At 36.7% G+C, this 24,225-nt stretch overlaps 1 protein-coding gene across 1 annotated transcript in view; it reads right to left on the bottom strand.

Moving 5' to 3' along the window:
• Nucleotides 1-20,815: 20,815 nt before the first annotated feature.
• Nucleotides 20,816-24,225, bottom strand: part of ndufs4 (NADH:ubiquinone oxidoreductase subunit S4) — a 150,191-nt gene continuing 146,781 nt past the window's right edge. The window contains exon 5 of the mRNA XM_039758510.1: nucleotides 20,816-21,015. Coding sequence (XP_039614444.1) covers nucleotides 20,912-21,015 — 104 coding nt within the window. The 3' untranslated portion in view covers nucleotides 20,816-20,911. The remainder of the gene's footprint in view (nucleotides 21,016-24,225) is intronic.

Raw genomic sequence — 24,225 nt, 5'->3', positions numbered from 1 at the left:
ACAACTGTGGATCATGAGGGTCAGAAGGCAGAAAGACAACACCACTGTCGCCCCCCTTGTTGTAATAGAGATGGGAGACAAAGGCAAGCAGCTGCAGCACTGACAAGATAGAAACACGCCAATGAGGATTATGTAGGCAGGACAGTGCAAACAGAAAAGGAATGAGGCAGCTGATAATTGGCTAGTTGTTCGGACAAACAGAAGCACGGACTTCCATGGGTCCGGCTGGCTAGACTTGCTGGACAAAAAACAAAAAAGAAACTGGGAAATTAGCCAGCTGGCTCGAGGAACGGACATTCAGCATTTAGCTGGTGACCTCAAGAAACATAAAAGTAAAAAACAATAAAATAAATAACACCACTCAAGGTTAGAGGATAGTACAGGTATCAGTTTGTGTGAAATGGTGAGTCTGTGAGTCCTATTGTATTGTTTTTCCTCTTTGTTAAACAGAAATAAGGCATACAACAACATGGATTTATAATATGGCATGTGTGACATCACACTGGAATGTGTGTGTTTATTTGTGTGTCCGCATCAATCACACCCAATAATATGACAGAACACACCAATGAAACAATAATGACATAAGTAATATGTGTCAAACCAAAGAAATGAAAACTAAAAAAAACAGCAAAATGCAAAACGCAGCTAAAGCCTCAAGAACCTGGCGCACATCAAGAAAGGTCTGATGCCACTTGAAACGGCAGACTTCTAGAACCTGTGATGCCACATTCAGATGGCAAGAACGTCTTGTACATTGCTGAGCAAGGGATGGCAAAGTCTGCAGGGGTTTGTTCTAAATCTTCAACAAATCTAACAATTTACAAAGAACATTAATATCCTTTCCTGGCTTTACACTTTATCTGCAATTATTTGCTAACTCGTAGCTGTTTTGATTCACAGCTACACACACAGGTTAATAGGAAAATACTCACTTGATTACACAAAATATATGGCAGACATTAAGCAAGTATGGCATGTGACTACGCTGTATATTACTGTATGTGCATTACACGAATTCAACCACAAATAAATGGCTAACAGTAAATTCTTATCTGTGTTGTTTTCACAAGTTGAGCATGCATGGGCAGTGCTGTATCTAGCCACACTGTAACTTCCTTTGCCGTATTTTAGAATACTAATTATTCCTCACAATAAACTGAATCAGAGCTTGAGATTACTATTTAAATAAATGTTCCTTCCCAGGTCATTAACAGGTTGCAACTTGTTCAATATGCTACTGCCAAAAATTCTGACGCACCAGATATCATAACCACACAACCTCTCAGCTGTCTCAAGCAAGCTGGCAAGGCCTCATGTTTAAGACAGTCTCGTTCATTAAGGCACCGGGCCTCATCAGTAGCAGTACAAGCCGATACCCAAACAGACCGGCTGCAAATCAAGGCTTCTCTGTCATTCCCATACTAAAGAATGTACCTCTCCGAGTCTTCCATGAGTCCCTTTTAACCTCTCACTCTGCATCTGTTTGCATTCAAATGAGAAGGCTTTCTTTGCATTAGCTGACTATCCCCCCCGTTCAGTTCCAGACACGTGCCCATGTTTATCATTCACGCTCATAGCGTCCACCTCAGGAGAGTCATCTTTAGTAAAACTTTATTAATTTGTAAGCCTGACACAATGCCATTTGTTTGGCCAATTTGGATTAGTTCTAAGTAGCGAATTATCTCTGTCTTATTACTCAATCATTTTTGAAGATGATTCAGTTAAATATATTCCAGGGGTCTCCAACCTTTTTTCCCTTGAGAACTACTTTTACAAAATGAAAATGGCCGAGAGCTACTCATGTTTTCTAACGTTTATTCTCATAGCTTATTTCAACCCAAACTGAATAAGCTTGTTCTGCCTGAAAAGTTACAAAATGTTGGTGTCCACAACTCACATTTTGCATTAAAACATCACAAAAGTTCACCTGCAAGTGCATTTTGTATGTTTGTATACATTTTCTAGTGTATCTCACACTATTGAATTAAAACATGAATGCTGTCAAAACAAAACAAAGCAATTACAAATGCACAGATATTACTTGTTCATTTGTCATTTTGTTACATGTCATTGTTTCACTTCACAAGAGTATTCACATGTCCAGTTGCATGTGTGATGTGTTTTTTAGTTAGTTAGATGACTGGCACTGCATGGAGTCAACAAGAGAGACAGGTGTATGGTGGAGTGTAGCCACTCAGGTTCACTCTTATGGAGTCATGTAAATGTTCATCCTCAGTCTTGTTCTGAACTTTGTCAGAAAAGGCAGACTCACTGAGGTATGTAGACCCAAACAAAGCAGACATTTTCAGAGCTGCTTGGTTAAGATTCGTATAATTATCTGCCTCTACTAAGCTCCAGAAATGCTGAGAATACTGTTGAGACTTTAACGGCACATTATTTTGAAGGTTTACTAATATATAATGTATAAAATCTATTGTCTTTCTGTCTGTCCGCTTTTATGAGGGAACTACTTAACAGATTTAGATCAGGTTTTTTTCTATAATTTGCTTGAACATTCCAGTTGATTTTGCAGCTTCTCTCATTCACTATGTATCATAGTTCGCTTGTGGTACTGATTAATTTGCGCGAATCCAAGATCCACACAATGGGCCGGGGGGAGGGGCCTTCCTCACTCACTCGCCGGCTTTGGGGCGTGTTCCTTAACTCCGCTCAGCTAGCGAATAAGAGAACAATCGAATTCAACTTTGTTTGATATTTAAAATAAAGCGTTACTTTGGTCTTGATGAGTTTGAGTCCGAATAGTCTCTTAAGTGTATGCCACATTGAAAAGAGATTGCAATTCAGATTGTGGATTGTGATTTTGTGTTAAAAGGATCATGATATGATTTTTTGAAAAGAATGCCCACCCCTAATTTGACTAATCAAGTTTTCAAATTTATGTTGGATTCATTAACCCTTTGGCGAGCTACTTGGACAGGGATTGTGAGCTACCGGTAGCTCATGAGCGACATGTTGGAGACCACTGATACTTATATAGTGCCTGTTTTAGAGTACTCACCCTGTTCATTTTGTCTTCTTTCCCTACACTTTCAGTGCAATTTCACTTTATGCGCTTTCATACTGGAATTTACACTTTCCTATCTGCTGTGATGCTTTTATTTTTTTCTCTGCTCCCACATTTTTACATGTATTACATGTTCTGAAGGTTGGATCATGTCACCACCTTATAATAGCACTTGTTAGTAAAGAGTCATGCCGATAAAGACAAGACTGATCAAGATACTTGATGATGACTTCATCTACTAATAATTATCTCATAATAGATAGCATAGCACAGTCCATATCAAAGCACACTCAACCACTGTCACACAGGTGCACAATAAAAACTAATGAAGACCTGTCTTAGTACAAATATGAAATTGGAGTTCTCATTGAAACCCCATGAAGATGAACTTGGTCCTAAGCACTGGGAGGGGGCAATGCCATCCACAGTTACATTTTCAGTAAAAATTTAAAAAATCGCAAATCCTTATAATATCAATGATAACTTTTTTGTTCATCTATTCACAATACTTTAACAATGACTGTTAAACTAACTAAATCAATCAATCAATCAACATTTATTTATATAGCACATATTCATACAAAAAAATGTAGCTCAAAGTGCTTTACAAAATGAATAGAAAAATAGAAGACACAATAAAAAATAAACATAAGTCAACATTAATTAACATAGAATAAGTAAGGTCCGATGGCCAGGGTGGACAGAAAAAACAAAAAAAAACTCCAAAAGCTGGAGAAAAAAAAATAAAATCTGTAGGGGTTCCAGACCACGAGATCGCCCAGTCCCCTCTGGGCAATCTACCTAACATAAATCAAACAATATTTAGGGTTTTCATGGAAGGACCTGATGATGATGGTCACGTTGACTTCTGGCTTTCAGTCCATCAATGTTGGAGCATCATGATGCTTTGAGTAGGTGGTGGTGGCGCAGGCCGCCACCACAAAGAAACCGGAAAAAGAAACTAAACTAAACTACACAAAAAACTAAACTAAACTAAAGTAAACAAGTCAGGACAAGACAGAAAAAAATGATAAAAGTACTAAGAGATGGAAAGGCAAAAGAAATGTATTTTAATGGGCAAATGGGTGAAAAGTCGAAATGTCAAAACAAAGGTAATTATAATTTAAAATGGTCTGAGGTCAAAACCAGGAAGATCAGAGGAATAAAATCAGCAAAGTTCAAAATGTTAACTAGAAGTCAAAAGCACAAAGCCCTAAAATAATTTTAAATAAGCCTCCTAGCAGCACAAAAGATTAACCAAATTCAGAAATTTTGGAAACCAGGAATAGGGCTTTCTGCTTGTATAATTTCTGTTGATGACAACACAACATGTCAGTTCCAGGCATCATATCATAGCATTGACTCAAGAATATGATTAATGTGCATTTATTTTAAGGTTTTCTGACTTTTATACTTTGTTTTTCAGTTTGCCTTTCTCATCATTCTAAAGTTGGAAATGCTCATATTTTAATTGTAAGTATTTTAATTAACAATTTATTTAAAGCGTTTATTTTTGCCAGCATTTTGTGGATTCGTTGCCATAAAGCTAGGAGCAGTTGCTAGGGGGCATGGTGTCAGTGGTCAGGTGCAATTCACTTCCTGGTATTACAAGTAAACTCCTTAAAAAACTTTGTGATGATTTCTGGGTAGCTTTTCCTGGTAGAAGAACTTTAGCTTCATCTTTTGATTTTAATTTAGAATTTTTGTGTGGCCTGTTTAATTTGAATTGGATAAACCTCTGACACTATCAGAATTACTCAATGCTATAAACTCACTTCAGAGTGGGAAAGCACCAGGTCTAGATGGCTAACCTGCTGAATTGTATAAAAAATTTTCAATTAAGTTAGCTTCCCTTTTATTAGCAATATTTACAGAAGCCAGAGTCAATAAAATTCTACCTCAAACTTTTTGCCAAGAATTAATTACTGTCTTTCCTAAGAAAAATAAGGACTTATTACAATGTGCATCATACAGACAAATTTCACTTCTGAATAATGACGTCATGATACTCTCCAAGGTTCCAGCTAGAAGGACTGAGAAAGTGCTTCCTTTGTTAATATCACAAGACCAAACCGGAATTTATTAAAGTTAGACACTTAGCTTCTAATCTTCGATGTCTATTTAATGTAATACAGTATATTCACCCATAAAGTCTAACAATCCAGAAATATTATTATCTTTGGATGCAGAAAAAGTATTTGATATGGTTGAATGGGACTACCTATTCATCACATTGCTTAAATTTGGGGCTGACACTAACATATGTGCATGGATTAAACTACTATAGTAGAAGCTTCACTTTGTATTAACAACATTATTTCACACTACTTGAAACTCGAATGCAGTACTAGACAAGATAAAGAGGATTTTCAGAGAAGGACTTGAACAGAAAATATCACTAAATGCAGATGATATAGTACTACACTGATATATTAGACCCACAAAATTCTGTGCCTGCAGCCCTAAATGCACTAGCAGAATTTCAAAAGATATCTGAACTTAAAATTAATTTAAACAAAAGTGTGCTTTTTCTATTGCATTTTCTAGCGAACAACATAAGATTAATAATAATAATAATAAGTTACATTTAATGAGCACCTTTCACAAACCCAAGGTCGCTTTACATACAGATTAAAAAATAAATAAATTGGACACCTTCCCTGTTATCATTGCAGATCAATTTACCTAGGGGTCAACATCACAAGTAAATATAAAGCTCTTTTACAACAAAATGTTGCTGCCTGCTTGGAAAAACTTAAACAAGACCTGCACAGATGGTCTATCCTTCATCTTACCTGCTTTGTACACCAATAACTACAAGGTATCATCAATATACTAACAGTCCAATTGTCCTTCATTCACTCAGAATATGGAACCAATGTAGGAAGTACTTTAAATTAGAGAATATTTTATCTGTGGCACCTCTACATGATAACCACCTTTTTTCACCTTCTCAAACTTAAAACAGTTTTTAATGTTTGGAAAGGGTATGGGATTAAATCATTTAGAGATCTGTGTATAAATAATGTCTTTACATCCTACAAACAATTACACTCCAAATTTAGCTTCCCATCAACACAGTTTTTCTACTATCTCCAAATTAGAAACTTTGTTCAAAGAAATCGGCCCAATTTTCCCCACCTCCCACTTATTTATATTCTAAAAGAAATATTGATCAGTCTTGAAAATTCAGACAGCATTTCTATAATATATAAACCATCTTAAAGTCCCTTTCTTTTAAAGATCCCAGAGTACAGTGGGAAAAGGATCTCTCACACAATATTTCAGAAAAGGAGGGGAAGGCAGCCATGCACAGAATTCACTCGAGCTCCATATGCACAAAGCATTCAATTATTCAATTTAAAATCTTTTATTGAGCAAATCTATCTTGTTTAAAATTGTCCCAAATGTTTTCAGGGCAAGATCCAACCTGTGAATGTTGCAATCGAGCTCCAGCCTCACTAGGCCACATGTTTTGGGCCTGCACCAAATTAACATCATTCTGGGCAAAACTTTTTAAATGCCTTTCAGACAGATTTGGTGTCACAATCCCTCCTAATCCATTAACAGCTGTGTTTGGTAGACTCCCTGATGGGCTTAAAGTGGAGAAGGACAAACTGTAATTGCCTTTACTACACTATTAGCACATACACTTACCTTGCTCAACTGGAAGAATCCTAACCCACCTCTTTTAAATCGGTGTGTAACTGATGTTATATACTATTTGAAATTGTAAAACGTTAAATTCTCATTTAGAGAATCTGTTCAAAACCTTTTTGTTAAACCTCACAGGATCTAATCAATAACATTTTAGAATAAGCATTTATATTGTGAGAAGGTCTTCTTTCCCTCTTTACTACTCTCAAAGTTTTACTCTGACTATTTGCCTTGCTCTTTTTCTTAAGGGTGGGGGTTGAAGTGAATTTAGTTTTGTTAAATTTAACTTGATTCTAAGGAACATTACATGCTTTTAATAAATTCAATAAAGGATACAAAAAAGTTGTAGGCCTTCTCAATCCACATCCAATTTGAAGATGTCTGTGACAGGTTAAATAAATGTTCTGCCTTCCCTGTTTTGCATCATTGACCATTTTAGATTAGAAAGATCATTTTTAATGTGATAAAACAATAATGTACTTACCACCTATATATACTGTAATTTGTCAAATGGTTCTTTCACTGAAAAAAAAGCAAAAAAATAAACAGTGCAATTGAGCAGGGATAAGGGTAAATTTGGGCGAATTAAAACACACTGTAACTCGTATAGTTATAAACGAAAAGTGGAATCAAAATCCAAAAACAAAGGTTATATTAAGTGCTAAAAATATGCAGTACAGTTGAAGTATATTTCTTAGACTCTTTGGAAAACACATGAAGGTCAGCCATAATAGATTCCTGCAATGTAATACTGTTATGGGAATGCATGACTAAACAAGTACAAATTTTAACACAGATATCCCCAAACTCATATTAAAGTTATAAAAAACACTAATATTATAATTTGATTCTCAGCTTTACAAAAAAGTTTAGTTTGCTGTTCACCCCACTCATACTACAGAAACACTCTTAACCTGTGCTGTTAAAATTTGACTCCAGTTCTAAAACATCCCCATCATTATACTTTACAATTTAAGAGCAACTTTTGATGTGATTGCCCATAATGTTTAACTACATAATAATTTGATTGAATGTACATCTAAATGGCATGTGGTTAAAGGTCCTAGTCCAGAGTAGCCAAAGATGTCAATGATAGCTTTTATTGTTAATCATTGGTAGATCTAAAACAGCCTGTAGCGTTCCTCTGCTGACCAGATACTCTCTCAAGTAGTCAAATGGTGTGTATCTCACTGACCATAATTTCAGTTTGTACAGTCCCACAGGATATCATTGGCCAGTGGATCACAGTTGAACAAGTAACAGGGTATGCATTCTATTAAAAAGGAGGAGAGTAGAAGAACTTGTTTATGAATAGAGAAAAAAAACAACAGAAATTCTAGTTATTAGGGGGAATGGTGCAGACTGCAACAAAATCCTGTCACTATTCACCTCTGTTGTACTAACCTTTACTTTTACCGAATCAGCATGCAACTTCACTGTTATCTTTGACACTATCTATCGATCATTTCTTTTAAAACACATTAAAAACTATCCAAAGAACGTTTTTTTCTATCTTAGAAATGTTACAAAATTACAAGGTTTTCTAACAATGAAGGATACTGAAAAATGAATTTATGCATGTATTTCTAGAAGAATTGAGTACTGCAATGTGTTACTCACAGCCTGTTCAAGTTGTTCTTTATGCAGCTTTCAGTTAATACAAAATGCTGCTGTAAGAATCATTACAAGAACTAGAAAATATAACCACATAACCCCAGTTCTTAAGTCCTTACACTGGTTTCCAAGGCTGATTTCAAAATCCTCCTTTATGATTTAATATGTAAAGCCTTAAATGTCCAAGGCAAGGCTTTGCTGACTCATCTGAACTTATTATTACTTAAAAACCAGAGCACACATTAAGATCTTAAGGTGCTGGTCTAGTAAAGATTCCAAGAATTAATAAAATAATAGTGGGATGCTAATCTTTTAATTACAGGGCCTTGAAGATGTGTAATTAGTCAGTCAGTCAATCATTATCCAACCTGCTATATCCTAACACAGGGGTCTGCTGGAGCCAATCCTAGCCAACACAGGGTGCAAGGCAGGAACAAACCCCGGGGAGGGCACACACACGCAATAGAAACAATTTAGGATCGCCAATGCACTTAACCTGCATGTCTTTGGACTGTGGGAGGAAACCCACGCAGACATGGGGAGAACATGCAAACTCAACCCAGGGAGTACCCGGGAAGTGAACCCAGCTCTCCTTATTGCAAGGCACCAGAGCTACCATTGCGCCACCGTGCCACACAATGTGTAATTATCTACCTGCTAAAACAAGAGATGCCCCTTTAGTCTCACCTTTTAAATCCCGGTTGAATACTCACTACTTCAGTTTAGTATATCCTGACCAGAGTGGCTGATTAGGTCCGCATACTGCAACACTTTTTGTTAGTCATTTGTACCAAAATATAAGCATTACAGTAATTATGAACTGTCCCTAACCCATCTCTATTCTGTTTCCCTACTTGGTGTCATGCTTTGGCATCTAATTGTCAAGTTGTTTTTCTGCACATGGAAAAAATACCTGAGATAGTGGGAGCCCTGGAGTCAATGGATAGGAAACTTCTGCTGTCAGGTATGCTTCCCCAGCGCAAACTGTACTGTAGAATATCCAGGAGGGGAGGATGTCCAGGTGTCCAAAGTGTCCAGGTCTGTGACTGTGTTTGACTTTGTCCTTAGCATTCTCTGTTATAACTGACTGTAGAACCTGGGATGCTGCTGATTGGAGTGTTCGTTTTCTGCCCTCTAATGTTAACCAGTCACGGTACAAGTAATTATGGACAGACAGTACTGGTCACCACTTATCTCAATCAGTTTCAAACTACTTTGTGTCTTTATGTACTCATTAAGTAATTAGTAAAATGTGTATTTGCATTTTACCTGAGAACTTGTCTGAGTGCTTTGCACCTGTAGTCAGTGAAGAGTGCTATACAGAAATAAAAGTACACCGAGAACTCTGTTAGTCCTGCAACTAAAGGTTAGTCAATGGAAGAAATAAAAAGTTGAATTTTTTTTACTCATTTTATGGGTAAACCATTATTTTAAAATTCTGTGTGTGTGTGACAAATGTGTTCTATTAAGTTTCTGATAAAAATGATTATATGTAAGTGCTAAAGAAGATCGACCTCCTTTGGATTTCATTTTCGGCTGTGCTACTGGACGTAGATACTGCCATTGTTTCATTTTCTTTTTAAATGCTATTATTTTCAGAATATAACAAAACAAAGATGTAGTGGGGATTAACTCCTTGAACAAGAATACAGGGTGTCTAAACTGGCTTAATACAATTTATTTTTGTATAGCGCAAAATCACACAACAAGTGCCGCAATGGGCTTTAACAGCCCCTGCCTCTTGACAGCCTCCCAGCCTTGACTCTCTAAGAAGACAAGAAAAAACTCCCAAAAAAACCCTTGTAGGGGAAACAAAAATGGACGAAATCGATGATATTACATAACGTGATTTGGATTTGTTTGGAGTCCTGTAAACCTCGGCCATCCTGCTTGCACTAATCCGATGAAAGGACCCCTCTACCCTTAATGAAATGTAAAGTTTTGTTAAAGGCTGAAATGAAAATAAATAATTTCAGAACGTTGTTTTTTAATCCTGATGAGACTTTGTAACTACTGCCATTTAAACTGTAAAATGTAAACTTTTTGGGGAAAAAAAATAATTAAAACTGGGAAAAACTTTTAACTTCTTGGAGGCACAAAATTAGAATATTTCTTTCAATTCATCTCACATGGACACTGGCTGACTTTTGTACATCTTAGCTCAGCTGACGCCTCACTTTATTTGAATTTTTGTGATGTCTGTCAGCATTCAACCATTTACAGACATACCGTCACTGTTGTATAATTCTGTACAGCAAGTACACTGCTTCATAACTAGCCAGGAATCCCAGTCTCGTAACAGTATCGGTAACAAACATGGATCTGATCAGTGAACGCAATGCCTTCAAGTAATCATCAGCTACAGATCTGCTACCACAAATCTTTGTGGACTGGTGATCGATTCCAGACTATCTGTTTTGAATTTTCATGTGTATGTTAGCTTAACTGCTCACTCTAAAACACACTTGGGATGAATGCTTATAAGTGAGTGCTTCAGAATGTTCTGGGATGGACTGGTAATGTGCAGCTCTCTGTGGATGAAAAGTGGCGTCTGCCTTTCTTAAGAGGCTTGTAACAGGAAGCCCCCATAATTGGACAATGCTGATCGATTTAAAAAGAGGCAGAATAAGGCTGAAGTTATGGATGTTTTAAAAGAAGGTACAGGAGTGATGAGTCCAGACTCCACATTTGGTATCAACACAAGAAGACCTCCTTTGTCTCTGCACCTTCTCCTTTTATGTACCTACGTTAAGCTAACTGCATATAACCAATATACAAAGTATGGAAGCTGTCAGTCCAGTTAAGGGTGAGAGTTTAGAAGACTTGCCATAGCAGGACCTCGAACCCAAACCCCAGGCCAAGCTTTATAATGCATTTATGCAGTTATGCTGCAATATAATTAGAATGAAATGCCTGCAGGTTTTAGATTTCAGGTAACGTTTTCCCGTTCCCAAATAGGAATAGTAGTCAAACTAACTGGAAAATGCAGTCCACACTCACATCTGCACTATAAATAGTTAATTTCCATTGAGGTCATACCCATAACAGGTGAAAATCTGGGCTCATTCTGTGAAAATGTAACAGGAGAGAAAAACAAGAAGTACAGTAAGCTGTCACTCTTCCAAGCAGACACTTTAAACACTTTCAGTAACATTTCAAGGTTTTGTTTTTTTTTCTTTTCTTGCATATTTTATGTCCCTTCCTTTGCAAAAAATTGGATCAAGTCTGTACTGAGTGAAAAAATAATAATAAAAACATACCAACAATTATAAAGTCACTTTAATATCTCATGAAATATCCCAATAAAACAGGTGTTATAATGTGCGTTATAAAGCATGACAAGTGAATGCAGCTGCTTGCAAAAACATCCTTGCCAAGTCCTTGATTTTTTTATTCTTTTTAACCATACTTCATAAGTGATATGGACCCTTCCGAGCACACTTGTTAATTATGTGTCTGGCACTTCCCGTATGCTTCGTTCTGATGCAGATGAGCTGTGCGACACGTTTCTTTTCTTAAGGTTTATTTCTAGGAAATGACATCACACTACTGAATACCTAAATAACCATACAATCATTTTTTTTTTTAAAAAAACAACATTGATTACTCCGGTTATTTCTTTATACCAACACGTTACTGTGCTCTCAAATGCTTTTAGATTAGATTAGATAAACTTTATTAATCCCAAGGGGAAAATCAGATGCATACAGCAGCAGAAACATAAAAAACAAGAATACAGACTCAGGAACAGATAAAACAGTGAATCAGTCAAGTGTTAAATAAATAAAAAATAAACTTAACAAGTACATCAGGTGGAAGCACTGAACTGCCTGGTAGCAGTGGGCAGAAAAGACCCCCAGAGGTGCGTCTTAGCACACTATGGTGGAATGAGCCTGTGGCTTGAGGGAATGGAGAGGATTTTTCATGATGGCATCCAATTCTGCCATCATCCTCTTTTCCACAACAGCTTCTAGAGTATCCAGGGTTCACTCTTTGCTCAGGCATTGTGCTTCTTTTGTGTTCAGATGGCGTCCCCTTTTTAATGTAGTGCTTTTCACAGTGAAGTTCTTCCAAATACCTTCATTACATAACACTAACATTTATTCTAGATCAGAGGGATGGTGCGATTTATTTTTTACTAGCACGTGTTAAGAGCTCTATATAGAGTTTGCGTTAATCTTTATAATTTTTAGATGCCCTTGTTTGGCATGTCATCTCTATGATTATTTTGGTTTACTTGATCTTCACAATGTTTTTCACTTGTTGATTTTACACTGTAGATGCTGTGCTGCTCATAATGTTAGCGGCAGGTGACGAGGCGGTTAATATGGCAGGTTGGATGTGGCAGAGGCTTCTTATTAAGCCTTGCTGGACTTGTTTATGCTTTCAGATTATTTGCACAAGCCATACTTTTGCTTCACTCCTAATTTCTGCTTTCTTTTTGTTTTACAATATTTGTGTAACTCTTGTTATTTTATGTTTATTCTTTATACTCAGATCTCTATTTTTTATGAATTTATGACAAATACATGAACAATTTCTTTGTTTCATTTCTGTGATCTAGCAGTTTTATACAATTAGATAGATAGATAGATACTTTATTAATCCCAAGGGGAAATTCACATAATTACTAGCCACAGCACATGTTGAAGACAGGTCACAGATTAATTAAAAAATATTTGCTATCTCTTGCACTACCTTTAGCACCCTTCCTCTGTTTTTGCATGTGTGAACGTCTCTTCACCAAGAACTCCATTTCTCAAGTGTCTTCCTGTAAAGCCTGCTTCTCAGACTGTCATTGCTTTTGAGGTGACTTTCTTGCCTCTTCTCTGGTTTTATTCTTTCATTCTTTGAAGGCAACACTCTCTGTGTGCTTCCTACACTTTAACTCCTCTTTGTGCCTCTCACACTCATCACACTTCCTCTTTTGTTGTGTCACTGAAACCAAGTTGACCAATCAGATTGCTCTGAGGGACGGGACACAGACCTTGGAGTTTTATTATATTGTTAATATATGTTTTTGGTTTTTTTTGATCATGTCAATTCATAGTTATTGTTGCTGTTACTTTTCTCCTTTGTTTTAAAAAATTTACATACAGTAAATAAAAAACCCTGTGAAAATATATTGGAGGATTGTTTTTGATTTATTTGAATAAACATGACTTGACTGATTAAACATGGATAACTTTCACATGTAGTCAGGATGCATTTTCATTTTTGTATGTTACTCAATTAAATTCAAAGTATTGTCTACCCCATACTTGTTCTCCATTGATGCTTTGCAGATGTCATCAAGTTTGTATGGTTGGTAGACTGTTAGGAGTTTATGTTTATGATTCTGGCACCCAAAAAAATGTCTTAAAAGCTTGCAAGATGGATCAGCCATGTGCAGCGGTGCTCACTATGGTCCAAGTGACAATGTTGCTGTTGGATCTTACTAGTGCTGATCGGTGAAATTCGCTGAAGTGTTTGTTACAGTGAATTTGGTTCAAGGCTGTTTTTCTGGAAATTCACTGTGTGGCTGGTTTAGATAAACATTTTTTTTATTTCCACAGTGCCCCATGATGCTTTGCGAGGCCAATGTGAAGAAAAAAAAAAAACCTCATTTGAGGGGTACATTAGCCAACCATAATGAGAATATTATGAAAATACTTTGTTGTTCTGCATAGATTCACTTCACTGTTGGATTAAACAATTAAACATCTTATGCTCTATGCCATGTAGCACAGATTATGTAGTGACAGGCACAGGGGTTTAAGGTTATTTTGAGTCTGTGCCACATCACGTGACTACTTGTATATGCATTTGGTCTACACACCCTTTTCTTATATGGTCGCCAATATTGGTTTACATTACCCATGTCATTGCATGGCCAGTCAGTGCAATAAAGATTGATCTCTGTGAGCACAATTATATACATGTATTGTATATATTTTACTTATTGCTAGTTTGTGGCCACATATTGTATTTTTTTGTGTGGTTATCATTCAGTCTGTGAAAAAACCCAGGCTAATTTTATATTAGCTGCATGGCCAAACATTATAATGCACCGTTTTTATACTGATTTATACCGGTACGCTGCAATATAATTAGAGAGAAATGCCTGCAGGTTTTAGATTTCAGATGATTTTTGCCCATTCCCAAATAGGAATAGTAGTCAAACTAACTGGAAAATGCAGTCCACACTCACATCTGCATTATAAATAGTTAATTTCCACTGCGGTCAAACCCATAATAGGTGAAAATCAGTGCTTATTCTGTGAAAAATAAGATGCAGTAACTTTAAACTCTTTCGGTGACATTTCAAGGTTTTATTTTTTTTTCTTGCATATTTTATTTCTCTCCTTTTGCAAAAATTGGATGAAGCCTGTATGAATCTGTGTCATTTGTAGTTTAAGGCTGGGTGGTGCAGTGCACTACTAACTCACAGTTCAGGTGACATTTCAGGCCATAACAATCAGTACAGCATAGTTGGCAGATGCTTCCCTAAACCTCTGGGACACCTAAAAGACCACTGCACCATTATAATCCACTCAAAACTAGTTCAGTTCCTCCTTCTTCTTCATTGACTTCAATACATCTTACCGACTTTGGTAAAGTTCTCAAACATTTAAGCAATTTTGCCGTTCTCATGGTGAAGCAAACTTTGCTGGGTAAACTTATCACACGTTATTACTAAGTATTTAAAGCATGACGAGGGATATAGTGATTTGATTACTGCAGCATTTTTTACCCCAATTAAAAATAGCTTGTGAAAACAATTGAAAATAGCCAAACGAGGAGCTTGGGGGTCCGTGTACTTTTTGGTATTTGAAATTTCATTTTAGAAGCAAAAATGAAAATGAAAGGAATTTTCAAACTTTGCTTCATTGATGTAGCAGTTGCTTTATGAACGTTATTGTTGTTACTTACTGTGAAACAGCTAAAATTTGGTGATTTCATTTACTAACACTAAGTCTGGCAATTTTTATAATGCTAACATTTTGAATATGTGTAAATGTGTGAATGGTTGCTCATTGACAAGTGTAACACATGTTAAGAAAACTTTCTGTAAATCACGTTGCTCTCCTAACATGTTACACTTGTGTGCATTGTTAATACTTGAAACATTTACTAGCGATTGCACTATAAAAATTGCTAGACTTAGTGTTAGTAAATGAAATCACCAAGTGTTAGCTGTTTCACAGTAAGTAACAACAATAACGTTCATAAAGCAACTGCTACATCAATGAAGCAAAGTTTGCAAAGCTTGTATTTTTACCGGAAAGATACGACTCAGTTTTTCTGCAGTCATGTCCTTGTCCCGGAGTGTCAACTCTTTTACTGTTCCGAAAAACGTGATGGTCCATCCTCTGCTGATGCCATGCAGTGTAAATTCAAGGCCGTCGGTCGATGTGTTGTGAGGAGGACTGTTCGCAGGTGTCGTCAAAAATCGCGCAGAAGAAGAAATGCCTCCGGTTTCAGACAACGAAAATGCGTCTGTTTTGTTGTTTTTGAGCTATTAAACTTTCATTATTTGAATCACAAATAAATCCAGAAAAGTATGTGTAATTTTAAATTTATGACTGCTATTTGTTACCACAGAATTAAAAAATACCTTATTTTCCCTCATTTTATTCTTTAATCAAAAATAAAAATCTGAAAATTCCTTTCATTTTCGTTTTTGCTTCTAAAATGAAATTTCAAATACCAAAAAGTACACGGACCCTTGGGGCTGGTGTTTGCCACAGCAAAATTGTTCTTGGCAGAAAAAGGTACTTATCCCTAACATATTCTATAACTCTGTGCTAGGCAGTGCAATTGTCCATGCTTTAGTATGCCAGTAACATCACTTGAAGAGAGGTCAACTAAGTCAGAAAGCTAATTAAGAAGCCTGGCTCAGTTATGGGACACACATGTGACCCACGCGAGGCAGAGGAGAGAATGAACACAAAACCAATAGCCATTATAAATAAAGCTGCACATCCTCACGTTAAGTACTTTCAGTCGATGATTAATTCAGTAGTTTCAAGTTTTTCACAATACTCAGACTTCGTCATACTACTGAACTGGGCCTTTATAATGTCTCACTTTGACTGCTCTCTTATCATTCAGGTTTTTCTTTTTGTAATCCTTGTGTGTGTTTGATGGGCTGTTGCTTGTTAGAAAATTTCTAGATTCTGTAAAAGCTAAATTTCCCACCGAGACAAGTACCATCCATCCATCCATCTATTATATACTGTAGTATCTACCAATCTGTCATGAGGTACACATACCTTTCTGAACCACTGATTTGGGCATAGACGTTATGACTGCAAGGAAAATAATTATTCTAAACGAACTAGAGTACACACTGCCTTGACAGCATGGGATGCAAGTTTGGATAGCTTGTGAAGATATGTGGTAGCCGAGGGTGTTTTAAATCATCAATGAAGTCAATCTTATTGAATAATGTGTTCGGTCTCTGCTCAAGATCATCCTGTCTTTGTTAAGGAGATGGTCCATTACGCTGATCACAAAGTCCAACAAACTTACCTTTCTTGAATTAAATATTATCATTCTTACCTTCACAACACTCTACCCTGGTTCATGACATTCCAGAATTCATGAGTGACATGTTTAGTCTATTTAATCTTCAATCAGGTTACTGACAAGTGTGCATGTGAGAAGAGTGCAAAGTATTGCCTGTTGGGTTGAAAAAAAGCTGGGACAACCTTTCAACAATTCAGCAAGGGAATGCTGGTTTGGGGGGAGTTGATTGGCAGAACCTTCATTGCCAACATAAGGATGTGCAAGTTCATCCCAATAAACTTGATGCTATAATGGAGTTTCCACCACCCACCAGTATAAAGCGTCTCCAGTGCTATTTATGTATGGGTGAGCTGGTATCTTAAATTTATTCCATACTTAGCTGACACTATTGCTTCAATACATCAACCTTAGAAGGAAGGCTGCCTCCTATAAGTGGTCACCTGCACAGTATATCAAAAACATCTACAGTACTTATCTTCATGCAATCTGAGCCATTGGTCACTTTCTAGGGCAAACTGATTCCAGTGACCTGGGACATTTGCTATGGAGGAATCGTTGCATGTGTTCGAAGTTATATTCATTTAAAGTATAAAAGTTCAATCATATAAAAAGAGTGCTTGTTTGTTGTGTGGCAAGTGGGGAACTAGTTACACTATCTGGAGGGGGTACTGTCTGGGGTGAACAGAGACCATTGTACTCTGACCTAAGCATTTAAATGCCCAAAGAAATCTTTCCAGTTTCCCAGGTATGTACAATGGCTCCATCAGTTCTACTTCTGGACTAACACTAAAATGTCACATTAACATTCATGACATATGGACATGTTGCATGTCTGCATTCTATATAAACGTAGGGGATGATAAAATCCCATCCAGCCATCCCTGACACTCAAGACTCTTTTTGGCGGGCAACTTTAAAGGATGAAGATTGTCCTGAAAATCTTGGTGGTCAAGTGCTGCACAAGATAGCTGGAGCCATGTAAAGTAAAGAAATTTCTTGTTACATTTCCAGTACAAGAACTCACCTGGTCTCACAGTAGAACTTCTTTAATCTACTGCACTGTCTGAACCAAGACCAATATGACAGGTGGCGACATGACAGGACCAAATTCAGCAGAAACAAAAGACCTTTAGGATACTGGAGGTTGATAATTACATCAGATGGGTTGAGGTCTTTGGATTATCTAACTCTTGTCTTGTAGTTTGGAACCAACTGGGATCAGACTTGAGAGATGGCAGACACGGAGGCACAGAAACAAAAATATGACATTTCCAAAAACAAAAGTGAGTTTTATTGACAGTGGTTTTTGACAGTCCCAAAATGAAAATAATCAAAGACAGAAATAATTACAGAAAAACTGTAGTCTTCCTAAATAAAAAAAATTTGACCAGGAAGAAACTACACAAAACAAAGTCCAATGACTCCCAAAATTATTAAAAAAAAAAAAAGAAAAAATTAATGTACATACAAAAAGACAACAAAAAGTGCACCATTAAGTCAAACTACAGCAATACCTACAAAATAATATGACAACTAGAAGATATCTATATTTATATACAAAATCTAGAAATAAAGCACAATCTGACATGCTTGATGTCATTGGAACAATAAGCTACACCAAACTCACTCTCCCCACGACTGAGTCACAAAGATGACCTCTATAGGGAGGAAGTTCCTTTTATATACTTTATATACCCTTTCAACCAATCCAGCATCATGCCGTGCTCTTCCTCCTACAGCAGCTGATGTTGGTGCATTCTGCATACGCACTCCACTCAATTCCTGCAAGGCTTGTAATACCTAACATGGCGGCCTTCAAGTAATCAAGCAATCAATCTGATGCCTTCTCTAAAGTTACTAAAGTATATTACTTTTTCATAATTTTAGCTCAGGACTTTATCTTGGGATCCCCTTCTCAAAACTAATTCATGCATGCCTAAACTAAATACTATGCAATTCTTTCTTTGTTAACAGCAGGTGGCTAAGGAGCAGCTTGACTTTTTGACTGGCATGTGTGGCACCCATCTGGCCTGAACTGAATGCGCACCTACCTTTCTGCCAGCATTGAACCATGAAGACCTGCCAAAGTTAAAATCTCTGCGGAAGCGCACGCTTAGACGATTAAAACAGGTAATTGCTTTAACTTTACTAAAAGTCAGTTGTTTGTACACTGTTCTTAAGACACTTTCCTTTAAAATGGTAATGCCTGGTTAGTGGATTACCACAATGAGTTGGGAGCTAAAGTTCCCAACTAAGACCACAGTGACAACATTAACTCATGTAGTTGTATCAGAGTATTGGAAGCTTTTTCTAAAGTTTTCTAATGTTGCCAAAACAGGATGGTAATAGAATGGAAAACACAGTACAGAACGTTAATTAATGAAACTGGAGTCCAACAATACAAGGTAGCAGCAGGAGGATCAGTTATGTTAGCCAAGGCTCCTTGGTACACATTATAATAGGCAAGTCACCTTGGGATTGCCTAGTGCTTGAAAAAAATGTGAGACAGTATATTAGCTCCAGGAGTGCCACTTTTGTCCAGGGGAGCAAGTAGGACATATTTTTCTGTTGGCTTACTTTAATTCTTTATTTCCTCTTTGTATTGTTCTTCTCCTTGTGTGATTTCCTTATAAAACACCCTTTAAATATTATCTAGCTTCACTGACACTCATTCTGAGGACATGTTCAGAGTACTTGTGTAAACTGGTCAAAAATTCAACAAAAAAAAAAATTGAGATTACCTGAATACTGTTAAAAAGACCCTTAGTGCCTGACATTGTTTTTTATTTACAGTATAAATTTTTGCTTTTTTCTGTAGAAGCATTAAAAAAACAAGCACCATGAGCATGGGAAAGGTGCTAAATAAATAAAATTATTACTGTTTATTAAAATTGACTTTTCATTGTCACCATGAATTGAATTTGAACCCTTACTAATACAATTACTAACAATTAGGTAATGTACAGTATTACCTAGATATGTTTACAATAAAAATGTATGACTTCTTAGGGGATAGTTTATGAATAACACTGTTAATAAATGCAATTAAAAGATTGCTGAGAAAATAAGCTAAATGTATACATTTCTATTCAGCTACATTTCCAAAATTATTATAATGAAGGCCACAATAAATAGTCATGCAGTGGTGTAAAGTTGAGAACTGTACTCAGAGTTATTGCCGTAACAGGAACAGCTCTGAATCTGGAATAACAGGGGCTGAATAGTTCCCTTCTACTAGGGCCCACTGTTAATTTTAAAATGAGATGACATACTTTTGTGCCATATTTCCTCACAAAAACAATAAATCAGTAAATAACTGCGAGAATGTTAATAAATTGTAATGAACAGATGGGAAATACTATGACTAAAAACACTGTATGAGCAAAACTCCACTACAGGCTTGTTACTATGTATTTCAAAAAGAGTTCCATTGAATTGAAGGTTACTATAATGTATAATATACACATTTGAACATAATAATAAAGAAGGTTTATTATCATTTACATTGCAAAAAAATACTGAAAGTAAATTAATATCTTATTACAACTGTATGGCAAGAGAATGATGAAAAATAAATGAAATCATCAACAAAAGTAAAAACACCTGCCAGAATTATTTCTCATGAGGTTATGGGCATGTTAACATAAAGGGCATCAAAGTGTTCCAAGGACAATGATCCAGATGCTACCCTTCTTGTAGGATATGCACTACATAAGAAACACTAGCTTGAATGTCTGTTGTTTTGTTGTTGATGCTTTGTAGGGGTGGGGTTAGCAACAAGGGTAACAGAGAAGCAAAACTACTAACTATATATACAAATTTGCAGCTTCCTACTAATTACTATGCTTTTCACCTTCAACATCCAGGAAGCACTAAAGTATTAATAAAATTGTGGTTTTTAGTCATATAATTGATTTGTCTACCAATGGAGCTAAATCAGAGACAGTTGCACCAAGTATGTGTATAGTGTGCACCACATGGAAATAAGAACTTCAAAAGACATAATTGCTTAAAGGTCACTTTATTATAAGATTAATGAATGTATTATGAACACCTATAAATATAACACAGCTGATCTTTCATAGCTAGAGAGAAGCTAGTTTATTTTGTAGAGACCCTTGTCCTTTTATCCCAAGAAAAGTTTGCTCCATAGGACCTAAATTTAGGTTTTGGTATCCTCTTGTCTTCAGCATCATAGCTCCAACCTGTGAAAGAAAAACTTGTGGTAAACTTGTAATTATATTACAAATCAAGATATACTATAAACCATAATTAAAAAGTAATATATAAAATATATGAAATACAAGTATTACTTTAAGAGGTACGACCAATATCTGATACTGTATTCACAAACAGCAACATTAAAATTAATTTTACAAGAGAAAATTGCATACTTGAAAAATGTAAAATTTATGTGAATATAATCTTCTTTCGACTGCTCCTGTTAAGAGTTGCCACTGTGGATCATCTTTTCCCATAAAATGTATTTGAACACAATAATATAAATAAATTCTGGAACAATACCTGAAACTCTGCCTCTTCTGGATGAATACTTACAATAAAAGATTTACTCAGTATTTCCATGTTTACTGAATATATTTAGCACACTATTGTAGTACACAGTGTTGCTGCACTGGATTCTGTTGTGCCTGCCAGATTTTAGATGGGACTACTCTCTTATACTTGCAATCTCATAATTTATTTCAAACTCAACACATGGATGGGATAAACTGGAAGAACTTTAAATCACACTGGCAGAGGTGCTTCACAGCAGAAAGTGTTATCCTTGAAAGCTGCTGCAGTAAAGGCATGGCAGAGCATTAAAAAAGAGGAAACCCAGCATCTGGTGATGTCTATGAGTTCAAGACTTCAGGCTGTCATTGCCAGCAAAGGGTTTTCAACCAAGTATTAGAAATGAATATTTTATTTCCAGTTATTTAATTTGTCCAATTAATTTTGAGCCCCTGAAATTAAGGGATTGAATTAAAAAATGCTTTAGTTGCCTCACATTTTTATGCAATCGTTTTGTTCACCCCACTGAATTAAAGCTGAAAGTCAGCACTTCAACTGCATCTGAGTTGTTTCATTTAAAATTCATTGTGGTAATGTACAGAACCAAAATTAGAAAAAAGTTGTCTCTGTCCAAATATTTATGGACCTAACTGTATTATTGGGTATGCACAATCATAGGTTTTCCTATGAATAGACTTCTTGCATAGGTTTCTTTTATCTTATAACCAACTGCTACCCCTAAAACACTTTTTTTTTTCCTTACTTGTTTCGGAAGATGGACATCTGAGATGGACCTCTGTTTGCAGCAGTATTATTTTACGTTTTTTTTTTTTTTTTACTATCATCCAAAGGTATCATGTTTTTACAACTTAACCCAAGGGGATTTAATTACAGTATATGCAAGAATATAAATGCACGAGTAGCATAAAAAAGGCCCAGAAAGAAATGGAATAGACAGCTAAAGACTCCTCAAAGCCTAAATGGGCCTCAAGTTCACGTTCAAGATACGGTCTGCCAGAGAATGACCTGGAATAGACTGGAGAAAGAACAGATCTCCCAGGAATTGATGCTGCAGCACTGGCTCCATCCAAAAGTGAAAGTGAGTTGGGCCAGGACAACTTGTCGATTCCAGAAGGTTCACTGCAGCTGAGCATAGCCTTACTATATGGCTTGCTACTCCGCCTGTGGAGCATGGAGAAGACCGAAACGAACAGTCTGAGCCGAAGGCAACAATCATTGCAATAACTCCTGCTGTTGGGGGTGACGTAAATGAGATAAAGAGTAATATAAAGGAGGTTACAAAGGATATAAAGAAAGATATAAATGTCATAAATATGACAAACGAGACACTGCGTCAGGATATTAAAGACTTGGTAAAACGTTTTAAGTAATCACTTTAAGGAAACCTTTAAAGGCATGCTAGAAAAACTTGAGGAAAAAATACAGAAAAATGACAGTAAGGTTGAGAATAAAATTACAGCACTTGCTGCTCAGCTTGAAGACGTTAAACAAATGTTCACAACTCGTATTGAAATAGTTGAACAATTAAAAAAAAAAACAACAGCTACAAAATCCGAATGCAAAATGCTTGGAGACAGACTAGCTGTGCAGGAAGATGAATATAAAAGAAATATCAGAATTGAAGGTCTCCCTGGAAACCTTGAAAGCCCAAACCCAGTGAAATTCATAGCTGAACTATTCTGTAAATTAGCTGGAGAGGACTTTAAATCAGACACCACGATATTGGCAGCTTACTACATGTGTGGATCAAATGACTCAAAAATTAGAAGCCTTATTGTCCATTTTGACAAACCACAATCTAAAGTAAATATGACTGAAACAAGAGATTATACAGTGCATCCGGAAAGTATTCACAGCACATCACTTTTTCCACATTTTGTTATGTTAAAGCTTTATTCCAAAATGGATTAAATAAAATTTTTTCCTCAGAATCCTACACACAACAGCCCATAATGACATAGTGAAAAAAATTTACTTGAGGTTTTTGCAAATTTATTAAAAATAAAAAAACTGAGAAATCACATGTACATAAGTATTCACAGCCTTTGCTCAATACTTTGTCGATGCTAATTGGCAGCAATTACAGCCTCAAGTCTTTTTGAATATGATGCCACAAGCTTGGCACACCTATCCTTGGCCAGTTTCGCCCATTCCTCTTTGCAGCACCTCTCAAGTTCCATCAGGTTGGATGGGAAGCGTCGGTGCACAGCCATTTTAAGATCTCTCCAGAGATGTTCAATCGGATTCAAGTCTGGGCTCTGGCTGGGCCACTCAAGGACATTCACAGAGTTGTCCTGAAGCCACTCCTTTGATATCTTGGCTGTGTGCTTAGGATCATTGTCCTGCTGAAAGATGAACCGTCGCCCCAGTCTGAGCTCAAGAGCGCTCTGGAGCAGGTTTTCATCCAGGATGTCTCTGTACATTGCTGCAGTCATCTTTCCCTTTATCCTGACTAGTCTCCCAGTTCCTGCCGCTGAAAAGCATCCCCACAGCATGATGCTGCCACCACCATGCTTCACTGTAGGGATGGTATTGGCCTGGTGATGAGCGGTGCCCGGGTTTCCTCCAAACGTGACGCCTGGCATTCACACAAAAGAGTTCATTCTTTGTCTCATCAGACCAGAGAATTTTGTTTCTTATGGTCTGAAAGTCCTTCAGGTGCCTTTTGGCAAACTCCAGGCGGGCTGCCATGTGCCTTTTACTAAGGAGTGGCTTCCGTCTGGCCACTCTAAAATACAGGCCTGATTGGTTGATTGCTGCAGAGATGGTTGTCCTTCTGGAAGGTTCTCCTCTCTCCACAGAGGACCTCTGGAGCTCTGACAGAGTGACCATCGAGTTCTTGGTCACCTCCCTGACTAAGGCCTTTCTCCCCCGATCGCTCA

This window comes from Polypterus senegalus, chromosome 7 (assembly GCF_016835505.1).
Source record: "Polypterus senegalus isolate Bchr_013 chromosome 7, ASM1683550v1, whole genome shotgun sequence".
NCBI classification, from domain to species: Eukaryota; Metazoa; Chordata; class Cladistia; order Polypteriformes; family Polypteridae; genus Polypterus; species Polypterus senegalus.
The sequence above is the reverse complement of the archived record's forward strand: the minus strand, read 5'-3'. Positions and strand labels throughout refer to the sequence as shown.